General features: G+C 40.4%; 1 protein-coding gene across 5 annotated transcripts in view; it reads right to left on the bottom strand.

The window, feature by feature from the left end:
- atp8b1 (ATPase phospholipid transporting 8B1) overlaps positions 1-20,871 on the bottom strand; it is a 142,041-nt gene that overhangs the window by 20,273 nt on the left and 100,897 nt on the right. For all 5 annotated transcript variants that reach the window (XM_043676317.1, XM_043676452.1, XM_043676628.1 and 2 more), the window contains 5 exons: positions 14,441-14,629; positions 12,939-13,051; positions 6,195-6,359; positions 4,897-5,008; positions 337-412 (listed from right to left, as the gene is read on the bottom strand). In XM_043676317.1, coding sequence (XP_043532252.1) covers positions 337-412; positions 4,897-5,008; positions 6,195-6,359; positions 12,939-13,051; positions 14,441-14,629 — 655 coding nt within the window. The remainder of the gene's footprint in view (positions 1-336; positions 413-4,896; positions 5,009-6,194; positions 6,360-12,938; positions 13,052-14,440; positions 14,630-20,871) is intronic.

The raw sequence follows: 20,871 nt of genomic DNA on the forward strand, positions 1-20,871 counted from the left end.
ACCTATTCCAGACAACTGACTAAACAAATGACCTAGGCTAAGACTTCAGCACAGTTCTGAGGGTGCAGCATCATTGCCTGGTCTATCTGAAAGTAGTCACAAAGATCAAGGCTCCTTCTGCTTTCTAAAGTGGCTGTAAAATTCTGACTGCATGGTTAGAACACCCTAATGGTGACTATTTATTACTCAAGCAACACTGCAGAGAACCTTGTTGTTTGCAAACTGGTTGCATTGTTTTCTACAATATAATGGTGCCTCCATTTCAAGTGTACATCACTGGAGGTAATGAAAAATGCATTAGAACTACACATTCTATTAAGTTTTAAAAATACTCACTTGATAGCCTCTCCATCATAAATAGTCATGTCGTTGGTTAGTAAATTACAGGAATAGCCAATGTTTTCAGCAGTTTCTATTTGAAGATAGAAATACCTTTTATTAGATCAAAGTTAAGAAACCCAAGAACAGTCTTTATTCATAATGTTCATCAAAAGGAATGCAAGTGATGTGAAATTGAACAATTCCTGTATGTGCTGTCAGTTGTCATTTGTAAACAATCCAGATTTAAATCTAGTGCAGATTCAAGGCAGGATAACCCATCCCCAAAATACTACCGTCAAAAAGGTTCGATTTAAAAATTTAAACATTGAAGACAACCCATTAAATCATTGCCAAAGGCATTACATGAACTGACTTTCAATTCCTTCCAGGACGAATTTAAAAATTACACAGGAAATTATGCTCAAATCTGTGTTGTATACAGAGCTAAAATTACACAAACATTTTCATTGAAACTAAAAGAAGCCAGCCAACAAAGACCAGACATTAGTGCTTATTGAAAGTCCACAGATGAAAGTAATATTCATTTCAATTGTGATGGATTGAATGCAGTGGTAATCAAGCCTCACCATTCCACCAGTCACACAACTATCAAGGTTTTAATTCAATTATCAGAAGAGCCAATGGTTTTCCCTAATGGTGTTACTATCCCAAATAAAAGAGATTTTCATTAGGCTTCAATAGTGAATCTAAAATAATCAATTAATTCCAAAACTTCCTCTTAAAAACAAGAGGCAAAACTGGTTAACATCTAAATATAATCCAAATTTTATAGCCACCCCCACAAGACAAGACGCAAGGACAATGCAGAGAAACTTTATAGTGGGCAAGAGAAGAGCAGCATTATTTGTCAACAGTTTAAAAACAAAGGATCAAATCTGATGAATTTGCACAGTCCACTGGATTTCTCAAACAAAAATCAAACTACTAAGAGTTGTTGACAAATGGAAGATCTTTGAAAAAAAGGTCTCAGTGTGGATCCAAATTCAGCTGAAGCCAAAGGAAATTTCATTAGGCTTTCAAGTACTTCTACCAAGGATGGAAGTTGTGCAGCCGCACTACCTCTTCTTTCCTTTCTGCTCTGATCCCAGAGATTCATAATGAAAAAGAAAGGGATGTTAGCCAACCATCAGTACAAGCCATTATTTCTTCCAAAGTCAGCTTTTCCAGCAGTTAAGAGCAATAATTCCATCTCATATCTTCTTTAAGAGTTTGCTTGCCAATTTGTACAAGTTATTTGACTTATTCTCATCAGTAGGTTCTAGCCCACATTCTACAGTTGACCACATTTCGAACAAACGACAGCAGTTCTCTTCAAACACTTGGTAAAAAAAATTCTAATTCAGCAAGTATACAAACTGTTCAATATCTTCCAGTTCTCCATGTTGTCCAGAAACAGAGACATATTCTTAACATTTCACTATGTAAATCCCAGAAATAAACAAACAGGCCAGTTACCTTTCCTTGTAAACCTTCACAATGTTATCACAAATCAAGAAGACCATCCCACATATCTTTATTCAGTGCTTCATAGCAGTATTAAAACCAACAGTTCCCAATTTCTAATAACTGCAGCTTCTAATTGGCTCTTAAATGGTTCTGTAACTGTTTTGAGTCCTATTTTGGAGTTCATTCCATGTTTAAATTACTTTGTGGATTAATCAATGAATTTTGTCATTTTCAATTTGAAATGATTTACTCATTTTATTTAGCCACATGGTTGCATTGCGACACAAGTCATTTGGCACATCTTTAATTTCATTTTGTGGTTGCTGAACTGTATTGTGTGCTTGTCAAGCACTAATTCTTACTCCATTGAATGCTTTTCAGTTTTGTCTTTAGCTCATAATATTTTCTTGACTTAATTATTTCATATTCTAAAGGGAAGTCCATTGACCTCCACAACGAGAGATCATAAGTTGTTCGCACAATTTTGTCCCTTTTTAAAAATATTCTTTTGACGTTTATATCAACAAAACACCCGAAAGCAGCATCTTGACAAAGACAACGATTCAGCTTTGTCTTCACCTTTCCCATCTCATGAACATAAAGATGCACTAGCACCTCTCCAAAGCAGCTGTATGACAACTACCACTCCAAACAGGCTCAATGGGTTACATGATCTGCTGTATTCCTATTTCACACCTAGAGTTTCAGCTGGTTTGTGTATTATTCCACGATTTCTTTTTGAGAGAAAAGATATATTTCATCACATTTGGGCTCATTAAGATGAGGATTTCTAGCAGTGGGAAGTAAATCATGGTGACTCGTCTCAATATCAAAGATTACCAGTTCAAGAACAACCAGATTTCAGAGTAGAATAAAACTTTCTGCACTGAACTGACCAAGTGCCTCAGCCCAACGCAGAAGAACACGGAGTAGCATAAACATTAGTCTGCATTATCAGCAATGGTGATCTGTCTAAGTTCAGTTGCCAGTTGAGTGAGTTATTGCCAAGATGAAACATGATAAAGCAGTCAAAAAGAATAGTCACATCAAGCTCTTCAAGCCAGGAAGAGAAAATTTAGATTCATTAAATGGAAGCCAATTTTAACCCAGATCCCACAGATAAAATTCACATCCAAGTCACTTAATCACTTGAGTCCTCCAAATTTTTAGATTATAGTTGAATGCACCAAGGAAATTATAACTCATGGTTAATCATTTAGCTTTGTTCAAGTTCTAAACCAGTCAGGTTCACTTTGATGGGTGAAGAGTCGAGAGTGTGGTGCTGGAAAAGCACAGCAGGTCAGGCAGCATCTGAGGAGCAGGAAAATCGAAATTTCAGGCAAAAGCCCTTCATCAGGAATGAGGCTGTGAGCCAAGGGGAGAGGGGAAATGAGGAAACTGGTGAAATCCACACTGATGCCCTGGGGTTGGAGGGTCCAGAGGCACAGGAGGAGTCGTTCTTCCTCCAGACATCGGTGGTTAGAGAGTGGCGATGGAGGCAGCCCAGGACCTGCATGTCCTTGGCCGTGTGGGAGGGGGAGTTGAAGTGTTCAGACATGGGGCAGTGGGGTTGGTTGGTATGGGTGTCCCGGAGATGTCCTTGGAAGCGCTGTGCAAATAGGCATCCTGTCTCCCCAATATAGAGGAGACCACATTGGGAGCAATGGATACGGTAAATGAAATGTTGGGAAGTACAGGTAAAACGCTGATGAATGTGGAAGGCTCCTTTGGGGACTTGGACGGAGGTGAGGGGAAGGTGTGGATGCAGGTTTTGCAATTCCTGCGGTGGCAGGGGAAGGTGCTGAGAGGGGAGGGTGGGTTGGTGGGGGGTGCGAACCTGACAAGGGAGTCACAGAGGGAACGGTCGTTACGGAAAGCGAACAGTGGTGGGGAGGGAAATATATCCCCGGTGGTGGGGTCCGTTTGTAGGTGGCAGAAGTGGCAAAGGATGATGTGATGTGTCAGGAGGTTGGTGGAGCGGAAGGTGAGGACCGGCTGGGGGGAGTTCTGTCCCTGTTGCAGTTGGAGGCAGGGGGTTCAAGGGCGGAGATGCGGGAAGTGGATGAGATGCACTTGAGGGCATCCTCAACCACGTGGGAGGGCAAATTGCGGTCTTTAAAGAAGGAGGCCATCTGTGGTGGAACTGGTCCTCCTGGGAGCAGATGCGGCGGAGACAGAGGGTGAAGACACAGTGCCCTGAGAAAATGAACCCCAGGATGGCTGTGACCTATTTTCTTGATTGAAAGATGTGCAGTGTGTGTAGATACTCTTCCTGTCAGTCTTAGAATATGTGGAAAATGTGGGAATCCCAATATGCAGATTAAGAAGTGAGGGTTGAATCATTGTAGAGAATAGTGAGGAATCCCCTGGCTGATTTCTCAACAATTTGACTGCTTAGTTTCAAAAGGTGAATTTTAGTGTAAGATGAAACGTGTAAAAAAATACCTACCCACAACTGTGGATGCAAACCTAGCAGATGCATCATCTACATTTTGGAGTATTTACAGGCTGGGATGGTCGGTCTAATTCAATTAAAAACACATTTTTCATTGAACTAAACAAAAAATATTTGCAAGATCTGGGCCTAGCCTGGATTGAATGACAATACCAACGACTTGGACATATATGCCACTATTAAAACTGAACTCAAGCAGGTAACTTGTTGCATAAGTTCAATGAATTCTGAATCTCAATGGGCAGTTTAGATCGCACACAATGAGTGCAAGATGAAAAGCTTTGACAAACTGTTTTTTAACAATACAGAAGTGATGCACTAATAAATGATGATTTGGACACCTCGACAACATAGTTGGAATTATCAACTGATTGAGAACAGTCATTATCTAAGTAGGATATTCTCCATGGCAATACTTTAACCAATCAGAATTCACTTGCCAATTAGCTCTCTCCTCTCATGCCACATAAATGTTCAGTTCTCTTTATATTGATGATTACTCATGAATTGCCTGACGACTGCAAGACAAGCTTCAACAATTGTTTTTTCAGCAACATGCAATTCTGCAATACCAAACAATAAGCTTAATTTTAAAATTGATATAGAATTCCTTTGAATGGAATTTAGATAAGAAACTAATTAGAATTAGTTACCTTTTTTGTCCCCTGTTAACACCCAGATTTTAATATCGCCTTTTTTAAGGGTTTCAATTGTCTCTGAAACACCGTCCTGCAGTTTATCCTCAATAGCAGTTGCTCCAATAAGCTGGAATAGATAACAAATATGGATATCATTTTGGAAAAAATAATAAGCAAAAAGAGAAGACTATGAAATTACAAAACAAGACACCAACACTCACACATTCTTAAGACACACTCCATTGATGTTGAATTTTTCTTATACAATCTGCAAAGTCCTTCCCAGGCTATCTTATTCTATCTTTTTGGAAATATTTTTATTTCTTTGTCCCTTAAGTCACTGAAAGTACATGCTTCAGGCTATGCAATCTCTGGTTAAAGAAATTTTTCCTCGTGTTTAAGAGCACCTATATAAAAATTGAGGTCCTTACAAAATTTGATGCACTTCTATTTGAAAGCAAAACAACTGTGTTGAGAAAACCCCAATTAAAAATGAGCAAGTTGTACAGTGATAATGAGAAAGTTTTTAAAAAACTCTTCCACTCCTCATTTCCTCAGTGAGGAGACTCAGACATATCAAGTACTGTTAACACATCAAGCTGTGGTTCTACTACGTGACTGTGGAATAAATCAACCATTTACTGGTCTCATTGTTCAGATTGAAGGAGAAAGGTTCTATACATCTGCTAATCTTCAACCCCAAATATCAGAATATCATCCTATTCTATCTACAATACTGCCTAATTTACACAATAAATGGGGCCAATATAATCAGAATAAATCAAGTATCAGCTATTCTCTTCCCTGCCTGAATAACAAGTATTCAAATCATTTTGTATCAAGCTTGTCAAGTGCAAAAAAAATCCCCTATATATCTAACATTATAGCTTAATCATATAAACTGTCCTTTGCTTCAACTTATTGAAAATGTTTGAAGCAGCAGAACTGGACTGTTATATTGTGAACTGAAAATGTGTTGCTGGAAAAGCGCAGCAGGTCAGGCAGCATCCAAGGAACAGGAGAATCGAGGTTTCGGGAATAAGCCCTTCTTCAGGAATCATAAGCCCTTCCTGAAGAAGGGCTTATGCCCGAAACGTCGATTCCCCTGTTCCTTGGATGCTGCCTGACCTGCTGTGCTTTTCCAGCAACACATTTTCAGCTCTGATCTCCAGCATCTGCAGTCCTCACTTTCTCCTCCCTGTTATATTGTGAAGCACACTACAACAGACTGAATGTTCTGCCTTTCAAATGAACTAATCAAACCATGACAAACAGATAAACAGAACAACTTTTATGAAATAAATTATATGTACCAACAAATTTGTTTCAATTTCTTCATAGACTCTACCAAGTGCTTCATCACGATTGCTTGTGGAAACGCTGGCTGCTTGAAATCTTTTATTCCACACTGCAAACTCTGCTTCACTAATATCCTTGTACGCTAGACACAAAGTTCTAAGCGTTTCATCTGCAAATTCCTGTAAAACAAAAAGATACACATTCATTTCTGTTCATTTTGTTTTACTTTAAACCCCAATGCTGCATCTTCAGGTGTAATGAGAAAGGGAAGAACATTTGCAAACCTTCACAACTAATGTATCCAACCAAGTTGACCATAGTAGGGTTGCCCTTTCCCGACACTGATTGGTTACAAGACTAAAAGATTGCTTTAACTCTGTAATAGCTCACTCCACCCAAATAGCAGAAACACAGACAAGAAAGAAGTTTACTTTTCCCAATTTTCTTCCCATCACAAGGCTATGGCTTAAGTTAAAGCGCAGTTCACGTGGGTTAGTGGTGTTTGTCAGCTAACAACTCAGAAGAGGAGAGGTTAAATTACAATTCATCACATCCAAGTCAGATACAATTCTTTTCTGACATCTTAGAGTCAGACAGCACAGCAACAGACCTAAGTCTTTGATCTGTACTGACCACATCTCTTGATGGGGGACTTTCTACAATTATCACCAAAAGCATCTCAATAGTGCTACTGTTGACCAAGCTGACTAAGTGCTTAAGGATGTAGGGACTACTCGACTGACCTGAAGCAGGTGGTGAGGAAACCAACCAGAAGGAGAAATGTAATCCAGAACCAGGGCTCACAGTCTAAGAATATGGGATAGGCCATTTATGAATGAGATGAATAAAAACTCTTTCACTCGCAGTTGTGAGCCTACGGAATTCTCTGCCACAGTAAGCAGTTGAGACAAAAACATGAAATGTTTCGGGGGAAGGAGTTAGATATAGTTCTTGGGATGAAAGGGATGAAAAGGTATGGGGACAAAGTGGGACCAGATCACTAAGTTGGATGATCAGCTATGATCACACTGAATTGTGGAGCAGATTTGAAGGGCTGAGTAGCCTATTTCAGCTCCTATTTTACAGATTTCCAAGTAATCAACATCATTATTACAACTCTTTCAGTAGCACCTGTCATTGGTCCATTAGAAAGAGTAACCTACCAAATGAAACTGTTCTTGCATATTGAGAATACCCTCTCTACCGTGAAGGATACTGGTCTAAAACAAATGGGTTTGCTACAGTTAACAATAGTTTACTCCAAATGCGGCCGCACAGAGTTTTGTACAGCTGCAGCATGACCTAGTGGCTCCGAAACTCAATCCTTCTACCAATAAAAGGTAACACACCGTATGCCTTCTTAACAACCCTGTCAACCTGAATGGCAATTTTCAGGGATCTATGCACACGGACACTGAGATCTCTCTGCTCATCTACACTACCAAGAATCTTACCATTAGTCCAGTACTCTGCATTCTTGTTACTCATTCCAAAGTGAATCACCTGACACTTTTCCGCATTAAACTCCAATTTCCACCTCTCAGCCCAGCTCTGCAGCTTACCGAATGTCGCTCTGTAACCCACACATCCTTTGGCACTATCCACAACTCTGCCTACCTTAGTGTCATCTGCAAATGTACTTACCATCCTTCTATGCCCTCATCCATTTATAAAAATGACAAACAGCAGTGGCTCCAAAACAGAACCTTGCAGTACACCGCTAGTAACTGAACTCTAGGATGAACACTTCCTACTAACCACCACCCTCATCTTTTTTCAGTTAGCTGATTTCTGATCCAAACCATTAAATCACCCTCAATCCCATGCCTCTATATTTTCAGCAATAGTCTACTGTGGGGAACCTTATCAAATGCCTTACTGAAATCCATATACACCACATCAACCACTTAATGCACCACCTCATGCACCTGTTTTGTCACCATCTCAAAGAACTCAATAAGGTTTGTGAGGCATGACCTACTCTTCACAAAAAAACTGTCTTGACTATCCCTAATCAACTTATTCCTTTCTAGATGATTATAAATCCTTTCTTTTATAACCTTTTCCAACACTTTACCCACAACTGAAGTATGGTTTACTAGTCTAGAATTACCAGGGTTGTCTCTACTCCCCTTCTTGAACAAGGGGACAACATTTGTTATCCTCCAGACTTCTGGTTCTATTCCTATAGACAATGATGACAGTAGGTCAGTATCAGCATAGATACAAAATTAGCTCCAGAATATAAAACAGGTAAGACTGTGATGTAGTGGGAGCATCACTGGTCAAGTAATCCAGAGTCAGGCTAATCCCACAATGACAGATGGTGAAATTTGAATTCAATTTTAAAAAAAAAGGAATTGTTAACTAACCCAATGACAACTATCTAACAATTTTTGAACCAATTGGTTGTTTCACATCCTTCAGGGAAGGAAATCTGCTATCTTTACCTGGTCTAGTCTGCGTGCAACTCCAAATCCACAGCAATGTGGTTGACTCCTAATGTTCACAAGAAGTGGTGCCACAGTCATATATAATCACGAAGAAGCTGCCTTGGATGTCTTCAAAATGGACACCACGAAGTTTTCCTCCATTAGGTTAGAAGTGGGAGGTTCACTGAAGATTGCACAATGGTCAGCATCATTCATGACTCTTCACTTATAAAGCAGTCCATATCCAAATGCAGTACAGCCTGGACAAAATCCATGCTTGAGCTGATAAGTAGCAAGAAACATATGTGCTCACATGTGCCAGCCAATGACCAACCCCAATGACAGAACCTAACTATCACTCTTTGATGTTCATTGCAGTCACTGAATTCCCCACTAACAACATTCTGGGCGTTATCATTGACCAAGTAGTGATCCCGACCATCCATTAATATATTGAGGCTAAAGAGAGCAGGTCAGAGGCTGGGAACCTGATGGCGAGCAGTACATCTTCTGAACCTCCAAAGCCTATTTATAAATCTACAAAGCACAAGTTAGGGGAGTGATGGAACACTCGCAACTTTCCTGCACGTACACAACTCCAACATCAATCAAAACGCTTGACACCATCCAGGACATAACAGCCCACTTGATCGACATCACACCATCTTCAACATTCACTCCGTTCACTGTGTTCTATTTACAAGAGTCAGTGCAATAACTCACCAGGACTCTTTTGACAAATTCCATATCTGTCACCTATAGTAGCTCGAAGGACCAGGGCAACAGGTACATGAGTACACCACTAACTGAACAATTCCCTTCAAGCTACATGACATTCAGAGTTGTTACTGTATCACTATTCTTTTAATGTTGCTTATCAAAATTGTAGAACTCCCTCCCTCACAGTATTGTATCTACCAGAAGGACTGCAGCAGTTCAAGTAGGCAGCTCACCATCTCCATAAAAACTGGCCTCAGAGACACCCCCATCACGAACAAATAAAATAGTTAATTGTCTAAGTCCATGTTGCTTCTTCCAACAGAGAGATGATACCGATTGGTATTCTCAATGGATCAGAGCTGGGTCCAGTTCTTTTCAATAAATTACACAAACTTACAATAAACTACAAAGACTTGAATATTGGAATAATTTCAAACTAATGATGCCAAAATTGGAAAAGTGGCAGTGTGGATGATTTTAATCAACTAGAACAGAACAAAAAAGGCCAATTGAATGAGCACACAACGGCAGATGGGATTTAATAGAGGGAAATGTGAGGTGATGCATTATGGCAACGATGTGTGTTACAGCACGGCGGTGAAGCTTTCTGCTAATTAAACCAAACATCCAGAAAAGCTCACCTCGCCTCATAATCTGTTAAAGTAATAAGCCCCTGTTCTCTTAACTATGTCTGTCTTCAACTCTTTAATAATATACTGTTCCAGTAAACACGTATTAAAATTATATCAACTTAATTTCAAAACCACACAGTGGCTTTCATTGTTGATGTCTGTCTCCCTCTGGCTTAAGATTTCCTTGGGTAGCCTTCTGTCTTTTACTGCAAAATATTTCACATGAAATAGGTACTTTGGATAAAAAGCGTTTTCAATGGCAGTCTCTCTTTAGACAGCAGTTTGCTCTTAATGGCAGTTACTCTAACTTTCAAAATGCCTACTTCTTTATCCCCAAACATCAGATCGCCCCATTGATAAGAGGTTGGTAAAAACAATAAATTCAAACTCAGTTGGGTTTTCATATCCTGTGGCATAACTGAAACTGATTGACAGCAGTTCAAATTTAACCAATGTAGCAACTAAAACTCAAGGTATCTGTTTCACAGCCAAATGTTACATATTTCCCTTTTTCCAATACACTCAGACTGCTCGCTAGTCATATGAGAGATGTTTATAAGCTCTCACTGCAAAACACTATTCCCTCTCACTTAAAAGGTACAGTACACACCTTCATAACACAGAATACAAAATTATTGATGTAATGATGAAACAGTATAAGACATCGGTGAGATAGCAACTGGAGTACTGCTTACAGCTCTGGTCACCACATTATAGGAAGGACGAAATCGCTCTGAAGAGACTACAGAGACGATTTACTGGAATGTAACTTACAAGGAGAGATTGGAGAGGCTGGGGTTGTTTTCCTCAGAACAGAGATGGCTGAGGGCTGACATGATTGAGGTATACAAAATTGTGAGGGGTACAGATAGAGTAGATGGGAGGTACTTGTTTCCCCTGGCAGACAGTTCAAAACCAGGGGTCATAGATTCAAGTAAAGTGGCAGAAGGATTAGAGGGGATGAGAGATTTTTTTTGAAAACACAAAGCCTGGTGGGTGTCTGCAATCATTGCTTGATTTGGTGATGGAGGCAAAGACCCCAAACATTTTCAAAAAGTATTTGGATCTGCACCCTAGCTGCAGGGTTATGGCCTGTCTGCAGGATGATGGGACTAATAAGGGTATTGGGTGTCTTTGGGTCGGCATGGACAAAATGGGCCAAATGGCCCCCTTATCTGTGTTGGATCATTTCTATGGTTCCTTTGGGTAAGGGATTGGAAATGACACATTTTTAAAAACAGTGCATTCGCAGAGGGACTTTGGTTTCATGTGCATAAACCTTTGCTGAGTACTGTCTCAAGTATGCCATGCCATCTTCAAAGTATTTGGAACTTTAGACTTCATAAATAGAGGTCATGAGCTCAAAGCAAGCTAACTATTCTGAACCTGTCTAAAGCTCTACTGAGGTTCCACTTGGAGTTGAGTGCTGATCACCCTGTTTAACAAGACTTTAAGAGTTCTTGAATGGTGTCAAAGAAACTTAGCATAAAGGTTCCAAGGATGGGAACTTGGAGAATCTGTGGTTCTTCTTCAGGTAACAAAAATTGGTGTGAGATTTGTTAGAGGTGTACCAGATTTTGACAGGGACAGGCAAGGTAGACTATATTCTTCAGCTGCTGAAGGTACAAGGACTGGGGGCACAGAGCAAGAGATGAGCAAGAAGTGCAGGGAATAGGAGAGAGTATGTCATTCACTGTGTAAAGACAATCACCTGGAACTTGCTGTCCAAGTGGGTGGTAGAAGCAGATGATCAAGGATTAGAAAATAAATTGAAATGACCACTTGAAGGAAATAAACTTGGAAGGCAATGGACATACAGAATGGTAGAATAGAAACGATTTGACTGTTCAACAGGAGCTAGCATGGACTCAGTGGACCTAAAGCTTCCTGGAGCTCCCTTATCTCGGGGAGAAATCACTTGGCAGAGCTATTAATTCATGCCCTCATACCAATGAAGGCATCACAATGCCTGAACATCACCAGTCAGATCAAACAGTGTTTCTGTCTAATTTCAGGGCAGAATGTCTCCGCTGAGTATCTGAAAGGAGATGCTGACCTTTTACGATTCCAACTTGTTAGCAATAGGTTCAATAATTGTGGATGCTTCAGATGAAGTTAGAAGGTATTCCCCAGTGATCAAATCACCGGATAAGTAATCCAGGAATGCAGATTATTGTTCTAAAGACATGGGTTTTGGATCCCACCATAGCTGATAATGAAATCTGAATTCTATAAAAATCTGGAATAAAAAAGCTAGTCTGGTGACAACCAGGTTTCCATTACTGATGTAAAAACCCATCTGGTTCACTAATATCTTTTATGGGAGGAAATCTGCCTTCCTTACCTGGTCTGGCCTACATGTGACTCCAGACCTATAGCAATGTGTAGATTAGAGTGGTTGGTATTGGAAAAGCACAACAGGTCAGGCAGCATCCGAGGAGCAGGAAAATCAACGTTTCGGGCAAAAGCCCTTCATCAGGGCTTCACTCTATTCCTGATGAAGGGCTTTTGCCCGAAACGTTGATTTTCCTGCTCCTTGGATGCTGCCTGACCTGCTGTGCTTTTCCAGCACCACTCTAATCTAGACTCTGGTTTCCAGCATCTGCAGTCTTTATTTTTACCTATAGCAATGTGGCTGACTTTTAACTCTAAGCAATTCGGGATAGACAATAAATACTGGTCTAGTCCACATCCCACTCATAAAAGCTAAGCAATAACCAAATACCCTCCTTCACTCCAAAAAATCCATGCAAGACTGCAAGTTTACAAATGAAAAGCAATGTCGCAAAATACAGAATCTTTACATACAAATCTTGAACTAGAAAAAAAGAGAAATCAAGGAAATTTCTATAAAATTCATTAGGCAACCTTGGAATTTCAAACTTTTAACAGTCAATCAGGGTAGAGAAAAATATCAATGCTCAGTTCATGATCAGCACGCAAAATGACAAAATGACTAAAGTTTCTCTCTTACCGTTAAAGCTTCATCAGTAACCTCACGATTTAGAGTGTTGGGATCTAATCTCTCATAGATCACAACATCAGCACCTTTACAATAGAGTTTGATTTGACCCTCTGGTGTCCTCACTGTAAACACATGAAAACGATTGTAGCAAGCTGTAAGTTTACGTTTGTTCAAAAGTACGAAGTCCAAAATTAATGCAGTTTTTCAAGCAATTCAACATAATGTAATCAACTTTTCAGTATGAAAATGAATATGATGCTCTAATTGTACTTGCTACTTTAACAAGGAGTTAGGTATCCTGTCTTTTCTCTCCATCTTGAAGTATTTAAAGTCTTCAGTGCAGAGCTCAAATCTTGCTAACGTTACCTTTACTTCCTGCAACTCTTACCTTACTGTGTTTGGTAGATAACCACCCCCTTAGTATAATAGAATCCTCTAATTCACAATGAGCAAAACAGCCAGCCTGCCAGGAGAATTTTAAAGCTGACACCAAGTATACACTTTATTTAAATTGAAGCTTCAGATTTACTTCCAGTTACATTTCAGGAGTTATAGTTTAGAACACCAGACTCTGAGAATAGCACTACAACAGACCTGCTAATCTAATTTGAAAAGCTAAGAGGAAAAAAATGTATTAAATCTCACAACCTCCTGTTTCACAAAAGGAATTCAATGTTTTCATTGGAAGGTTGCCTCAGGAATCACTCTCTTTCTCCTCCATCTCCTGAGGTACCATGCCCAAAAAAGGGAATTGAATTTGTTAGCATGCACCTCTGTGGCAAGGTACTGCTTTTGTTTATTGTTACCTTCTACCAATGACTGAGTAGGTATATGCTGGAAGGACCGATACAACCTGTATGGTCATGTTACAAACACACCTTCTTTGGCTATCATGTCTGCTCAGAGTTTTTGGCTTAATGCAGAGACACCGCGCATTGCACCCATTGCTCAATTCATTAAAATGCTACAAAAACTGGATTCTTCAAAAATAGGTTTTCAATTGTTACACAGAAGAGGTAGTGGGTGGAATTTAATGCACCTCTGTGGCAAGTTTGGAAGTGGAGAGGCATTTCACCAGGGAAGAGTTTATGGGATCCCTCCACTTTTGTGTGGCGTAAGGCACAGGCAGTGGTGGGTACAGATACCACTTATGAGACAGAAGTCATCATATTCTGGTGATAGCTGGGAAATGTTGTTTAAACATTGCTGAAACAGGACATGAAGTTGAAGTCTTTCTTCTTAAACTGTTCAGAACAAAGACACAAGAAACAATTATGAACAGTGGACACAATTTTATGTAGCTTCAGAAAATGATACCATATATGTATGAAATGGTGTCCCTTCATTCAAATCTTTCTTATGTCCTAAGTCTGACGAGTGGAAAATAGGCTGGAGCTTCAGATGTCCTTTTTGCAATGTTAAGTTCTATATGGCCAAGCAATTATGAAGGTTATGAAGTTCATTGCTGAACAGTTTTCAAATCAAGAGCAGTGGCAAATATTTTTACTTACAAATGATGGACATTCGTTTCCGGTCACTGTTGAAGTCTAAAATGGCGAGCACTTCGTAAGTCCTTGTTACGCCAAGTTCACTTATTGTGATGGCATTTTGAGTACGTGAAAGAAAGACAAACCCAAAATTCCGGGCTGCAGTAACAAGGGCTCCTTCATCTGGAGAGGCTGCTTGATACACAATTTGCCCTGTTACAAATTTAAAAAGAAAACATGACACAATTACAACACAAATTGTGCAATGACAAACTTCAAAGCTAATTCTCCTCACCAATGCTGATCAAAATAAACCCAGGCTTGTCAAAATAGTTATCCTTGCTTCAGCAACTGTCAGAAAGCTAATCAAAAGCAAAATAGATCCCAGTGCCAATTTATTTCCTTATAATGCCCCTGCAAGGTTTTATTTTAATTAAACTCACCAATCTAACAGATTAGAATAACTGAACATTTCAGAAAGTATTGCTGGCAGAAAAAAAATGTCATTTAAGCTTTTCAACTTGCACTCATTAAAGATAATTCATAAGAAACACCAATGTAAAAACAAGACAACATTAATATAGTATGGAAAGAGTCTGTTTGGTTGGCAAGTTGACACATCTTGGTCAAAGCATTGCAATGTAAAGTGCATCAGCGAGCGAGGACTGACAGCTAACTACCAAATATTGCTTAAACATTTAACCAAGCAGATTGATTGTGATAGGATAAATCATTGCTTAGTAAGGTGCACAGTTCAAGGGAAATTACAGGTGAATAACAAATGTTGGCTTTGCCTGCAACACCCACAACCTCTGAAAATATAAAGAAAATAAGAAGTGAACCAGAGATTGGCTAATGCTTATTCTGTTGAGGCAGAGGGTTGATCCAACTAAATGGATCTAAGCCATTAAGAATCAACTTATTTCTCTGGGACTGAATTTATATATCGACCAACGATTGGCAGTTTTTCTCCCCTAAACAATATTAGTGAACCAGCGAGGTTATTACAACCATGGTTTCATGATCATCATTAGAACTTAAATTCCAGAATTTTACTGAGTTTGAATTCCACCATGATTCGATCCTCAAAACATTGAGGAAGAGTCACCGGATCCAAAACGTTAACTGATTTCTCTTCATGGATGCTGCCAGACCTGCTGAGCTCTTCCAGCAATTTCTATCTTTGTACCCAAAATATTACCTGGGTCTCTGGATTACTCATCCAGTGACAATACCAATAGGCCATTGCTGACAGAACTGGGACAATAGCTTCACAAGCAGTAAATGGGGCCAAGGGTAGCAGCCGCTTCTTAACAAGAAGAGTGGACCTGCATGAGAAGGCCAGCAGCAGTGGTGGCAGATAGTAACTGATACAGGGGAAAGGCCCTTCAAAGAGTTTCTCCCATCAGAGCGAAAGTGCAACATCAAAGGAAAACAGGTTGGCAACTGGTGATGAAAGACTTTTGCCCAAAACATCGAATTTCCTGCTCCTCAGATGCTGCCTGACCTGCTGTGCTTTTCCAGCACCATACTTTCAACTCTGATCTGCAGCCCTCACTTTCGCCTAGGCAACTGGTGGGCCTTCCTTCCATATTCTTTTGATTGAGCAAATAGTTTAAATCAAGAGAAGTTATTCCATTTAAGAGTGCAGTTAGGAATGGAAACATAAAATGTTGGAGAAACTCAGCATGTCTGGTAGAGAGAGTTAATGTTTTGTATCCAGTATGACTTGCCTTCAGAAGTGGTTGAAAATAAGGAAAAGCAAGGCAAAGAAGTCATGGGTGGAGGTCATCTATGGGCTCCCAAAGAAATGCTTCACTGCAAGACAAAGTATAAGTTAGGAAAACAATGGAGGTGCACAAGAAGGGCTTCACAATTACCCTGGGTGATTTTACCCCGCAGTGACTGAACAAATCAATTTGCCAACCTATAGTGTTAAAGTTATGTTAAACGTGAATTATGTTAAAGTAAACTAAAGTGTAGTTAAATGAAGTCAGTAAAAGTTGAAGTTTAGTTAAATGTTGCAACAAACGTATGTTTTATATTTGTTATTGGTACGTAAAGAGTTAAATCAATACGGGCTTATTTAAGTAAAGTCTGAGTCAGTTTCCTGCCTTTTGCCTGTTAAATGAGAGAAAAACACCAGAGTAAAAGATTTGAGCGATCCTTTCAGGAAATATGCCCTTGAGAGAGTCTGGAAACAGAAGGCACAGTATCAGACTAAGGGCTTGCACACTGAAAATGAGGAGGAGTTGCTTCTCTGAGAGAGTAGTGCAATTCCTTACTCTAAAGGGTTGTTGAAACAGTTTCATTAAGTGCTAAGATAAACAGATCTTTAAACAATCCAAATTTTAAAAATTTTGTTTCAACCAACATTCATCCCTCGAACAAGAGAGAGAGAGAGAGAGAGAGAAAGTGATCTGTCACTGCTGTCCCAAACAGGACATCACATCTTGATAGCATGGATATTGAGCTTTGGGTTGACAATGTTTCAGGTTGGCATTGTGGCTCAGTGATTAGCATTGCTACCTCACAGTGCTTGAACCTGGGTTCAATTCTGGCTTCGGGCAACTGGCTGCATGGAATTTGCACATTTTCCCCATGTCTGCTTGGGTTTCCTCCAGATGTTCTGTTTCCTCCCACAGTCCAAAGGTGTGGTTAGGTAGATTGGCCATGCTAAATTGCCCATAGTGTTCAGAGATGTTCAAACTAGATGGACTGACTATGGGAAATGCAGAGTTACCGGGGGCGGGGGCGGTTTGGGCCTGGGTGGGAGGCTCTTAGAGGATTGGTGTGGACTCGATGGCTCAAATGGGCTGCTTTCACACTTTAGGCTATCATTCTAAGTTCTATCACCATGATCTGCCAGTGGAATCATGGCTTCCTTAATTGCAGTCTGTATTGCAAAATTCTGAGTGAGATTTATTTTTAGAACGTAAACATGACTCTAAAACAGTGATAAAGGATTAGCTACATTAAATTAAACATGGAAAAAAGAATCCAATGATGAAAGGATCAGCCACAAAGATCAGGATACACAATATGTGCTAATTCTTCCACAAGGAGACGATAGCCAGGGATATTATCTCCAGACTATTAATCCAGAAGTTCAAAAAATGCTCTGGGGATCTGGTGGAATTTGAATTCAATGAAAATATCAAGAATTAAGAATCTGCTGATCAAGAAAACATGATCGGTTGCCAGAAAAAAACACCTGGTTCAGTAATGTCTTTCAGGGAAGAAAACTGGCTATCCTCATGTGGTGTGGCCTGTGTGTGACTACACATCTACAGTAATGTGGTTAATTGTTAACAGGCCATTGAAATGGCAATAGCATGCCATTCAGTTGTATTAATCGTTACAAAGTCCCAACAAAGGAATAAAACTGGATGGACCATCTTGCATCAACTTAGGCACCAGAAATGACAATGACAGGGCTGTTTTTGCCAACCCTGTAATATCCTCCTTACGAGTAAGTGGAGTGTATTGCCAAAATTGGGAGAGCAGTCTCACAGACTAGTCAAACAACAGCCTGATATAGATATACTCATGGAATCAAACTTCAACCCCCAGACAATGTGCCAAACACCTCCAGCACCATCCTTGGATATGCCCTGTCCCACCAGCAGGACAGATGCAACAGAGGCAGCAACACAGTGGTCTACAGTACGGGGAAATTGCCCTGCGAGTCCTCAACCTTAATTCCAGACCCCGTGAACTCTCATTGTATCAAGTTAAATATGAGCAAGGAAACCTCCTAATTACCACAAACCATCCTCCCTTGATGAATCCTCTATGTTGAACAACACTTGATGGAAACGCCGACAGTGGAAAGAGCACAAATTGTACTCTGAGTGGAGGTTTCAAAATCCACCAAGAGTGGCTCAGGAGAAACACTACTGAACGAGCTGGTCTGAAAGGACATAGCCGCTAGACTGGATCTACGGCAGGTAGTGAGGGAATCAACAAGACAGAAAAATATACATACCCCATCCCTACCGATCTGCCAGCTGCAGATGCATCTGTCCATGGCAGTCTCCATGAGAGTGACCATTGCACAGCCCTTGTGGAGCCAAAGTCCCACCTTCACATTGAGAATGACCTCCAACATATTGTGTGGCATTATCACACTGCTAAATGGGACAAACTTCAAATAGATCTAGCAACACTGGGCAATGCTGAAGCAATATGGACCATCAACAGTCGCAGAATTGTACTTCAACACGATCTACAACCTCATGACCTGACCTGTCCCACACTCAACCATTACCACCAGGCCAGGGGATCAACACTGGTTCAATGGAGAGTGCAGGACAGCATGCAGCAAACCTAAAAATGAAGCGTCAATCTGGTGAAACTACTAAACATGTCCACTTGCATGTCAAACAGGATAAGCAACAAGTGATAGACTGGGCTAGGTGATCCCACAACTAATGGAAAAGATTTAAGCTCTGCAGTCCTGCCATATCCAATCATGAATATGGTTGGACAATTAAACAACTCATTGGAGGAAGAGGATCCACAAATATTGCCTTCCTCAAAATGACAGAAAAACTATCAGTGCAAAAGATGAAGTATTTGCAACTACCTTCAGCCGCAGGTCCTGAGTGGATGATCCATCTCAGCCTCCACTAGTGGTACCCAACATTACAGAAACCAGTCTTCAGTCAATTTGCTTCACTCTACACGATACCAAGAAGTGACCAAAGTCAGTGGATACCACAAAGACTGTGACAATATCCCTGGCAATATTATTGGGCACTTTTGCTCCAGAACTTGCTACTCCCCGAGACAAACTGTTCCAGGACACAGTTATAACACTGCCATCAACATAACAATGTGGAAAATTGCCCAGTATATCCTGTTCACACAAAGCAGGACAAATCCAACCCAGCCATTTACCACCCTATCAGTAAAGTGATGGTAGGTGTCATTGACAGTGCTATCAAGCAGCACCTGCTCAGCAATAACTCGCTTATTGACGCCCAGATTGGGTTCTACCAGGACCACTCAGCTTCTGACCTCATTACAGCCTTGGTTCAAACATGGACAAAAGAGCAGTAGTCCCAAAGTAAGGCAAGAGTGAGAGCCATTGACATCAAGGCCACATTCAATCATGTGTGGCATCAAGAAGCCTAGAAAAACTGAAATTAATGGATATCAGAGGTCAAACTCTTCACTGATGGAGTCATACTTGACACAAAGGAAGGTGGCAGTGTTTGCTGCAGGTCAGTCACCTCAGGAGGACATCTGGGCAAGAGCTCCTCAGGATAGTGTCATAGACCCCATCTTAAGTTGTTTCATCAATGATCTTTTTTCCATTTTCAGTTCAGAAGTTAGGATGTTCACTGTTGATAATGTTCAGCACCATTCACAACTATTTAGATACAAGCCATCTGCTATAATGTACATTTTGAGAACACAAATTCACTATAACATGATTGACGAATTGGGGACACTGTTTCTAAAGCGCCAAGTTTCAAAGCATGCACCGGTTATAACTCGATTCCAGTCTCATTCGTTTAAATGGTGCTGTATTATGCGATTTTTTGTATAATACGGGATTGCACGAGAACGAACTACTGTGTCATTGCAGAACTGACTGTACTGAAGCAGGCAATGTTCAAATATAACAATATCTGGACAATATCAAGGCTTGGGCTGACAAGTGGCAAGTAGCATCTGCACCATACAAATGCTAAGCAATGATCATCACTCAAAGACAATGCAGCCAATGTCCCTCGACATTTAATGGCGTTACCATCACTGAATCCTGCACTATTAATATTCTGGGAGTTACCATTGACTGGAATTTCAACTAGACTCTTCATATAAATATAGTAGCTATAAGAACAGTTCAGAGGCTACGAATACTGCGATGAGTAACTCTCCTCCTGACTCCCAAAACCTGTCCACCATCCACAAGGCACGAGTGTGATGGATACTCCCTACTTGCCTGGATGAGGGCACCTCCAACTACACTCACAAAGTTTGATACAGGGGAACACCATCAATTGCAAATTCTCCTCCAAGCCACTCAACATCTGACTTGGAAATATATTGCCTTCCTTTCAGCATTGCTGAGTCAAACTCCTAGTATTTCCTTCCTAATGTCATCATGGGTCTATCTGCTGCACATGGGCTGCAGCAGTTCCGAAAGGCAACTCACCATCACCTCAACAGCAACTAGGGATGAACAATAAATGCTGTCCACCTAGCAACACCCATGTCCCACCATTTTAAAAAAATCTTAAAATTATCCTGTGTATTTCTTAGTACTGGTAACAAGTTAACATTAAGGGCAGCACGGTGGCTCAGTGGTTAGCACTGCTGCCTCACAGCACCAGGGTCCCAGGTTCGATTCCAGCCTTAGGTGACTGTCTGTGTGGAGTTTGCACTTTCCCCCCCTGTCTGCGTGGGTTTCCTCCAGGTGCTCCAGTTTCCTCCCACAAGTC

This window comes from Chiloscyllium plagiosum, chromosome 1 (assembly GCF_004010195.1).
Source record: "Chiloscyllium plagiosum isolate BGI_BamShark_2017 chromosome 1, ASM401019v2, whole genome shotgun sequence".
NCBI lineage: Eukaryota > Metazoa > Chordata > Chondrichthyes > Orectolobiformes > Hemiscylliidae > Chiloscyllium > Chiloscyllium plagiosum.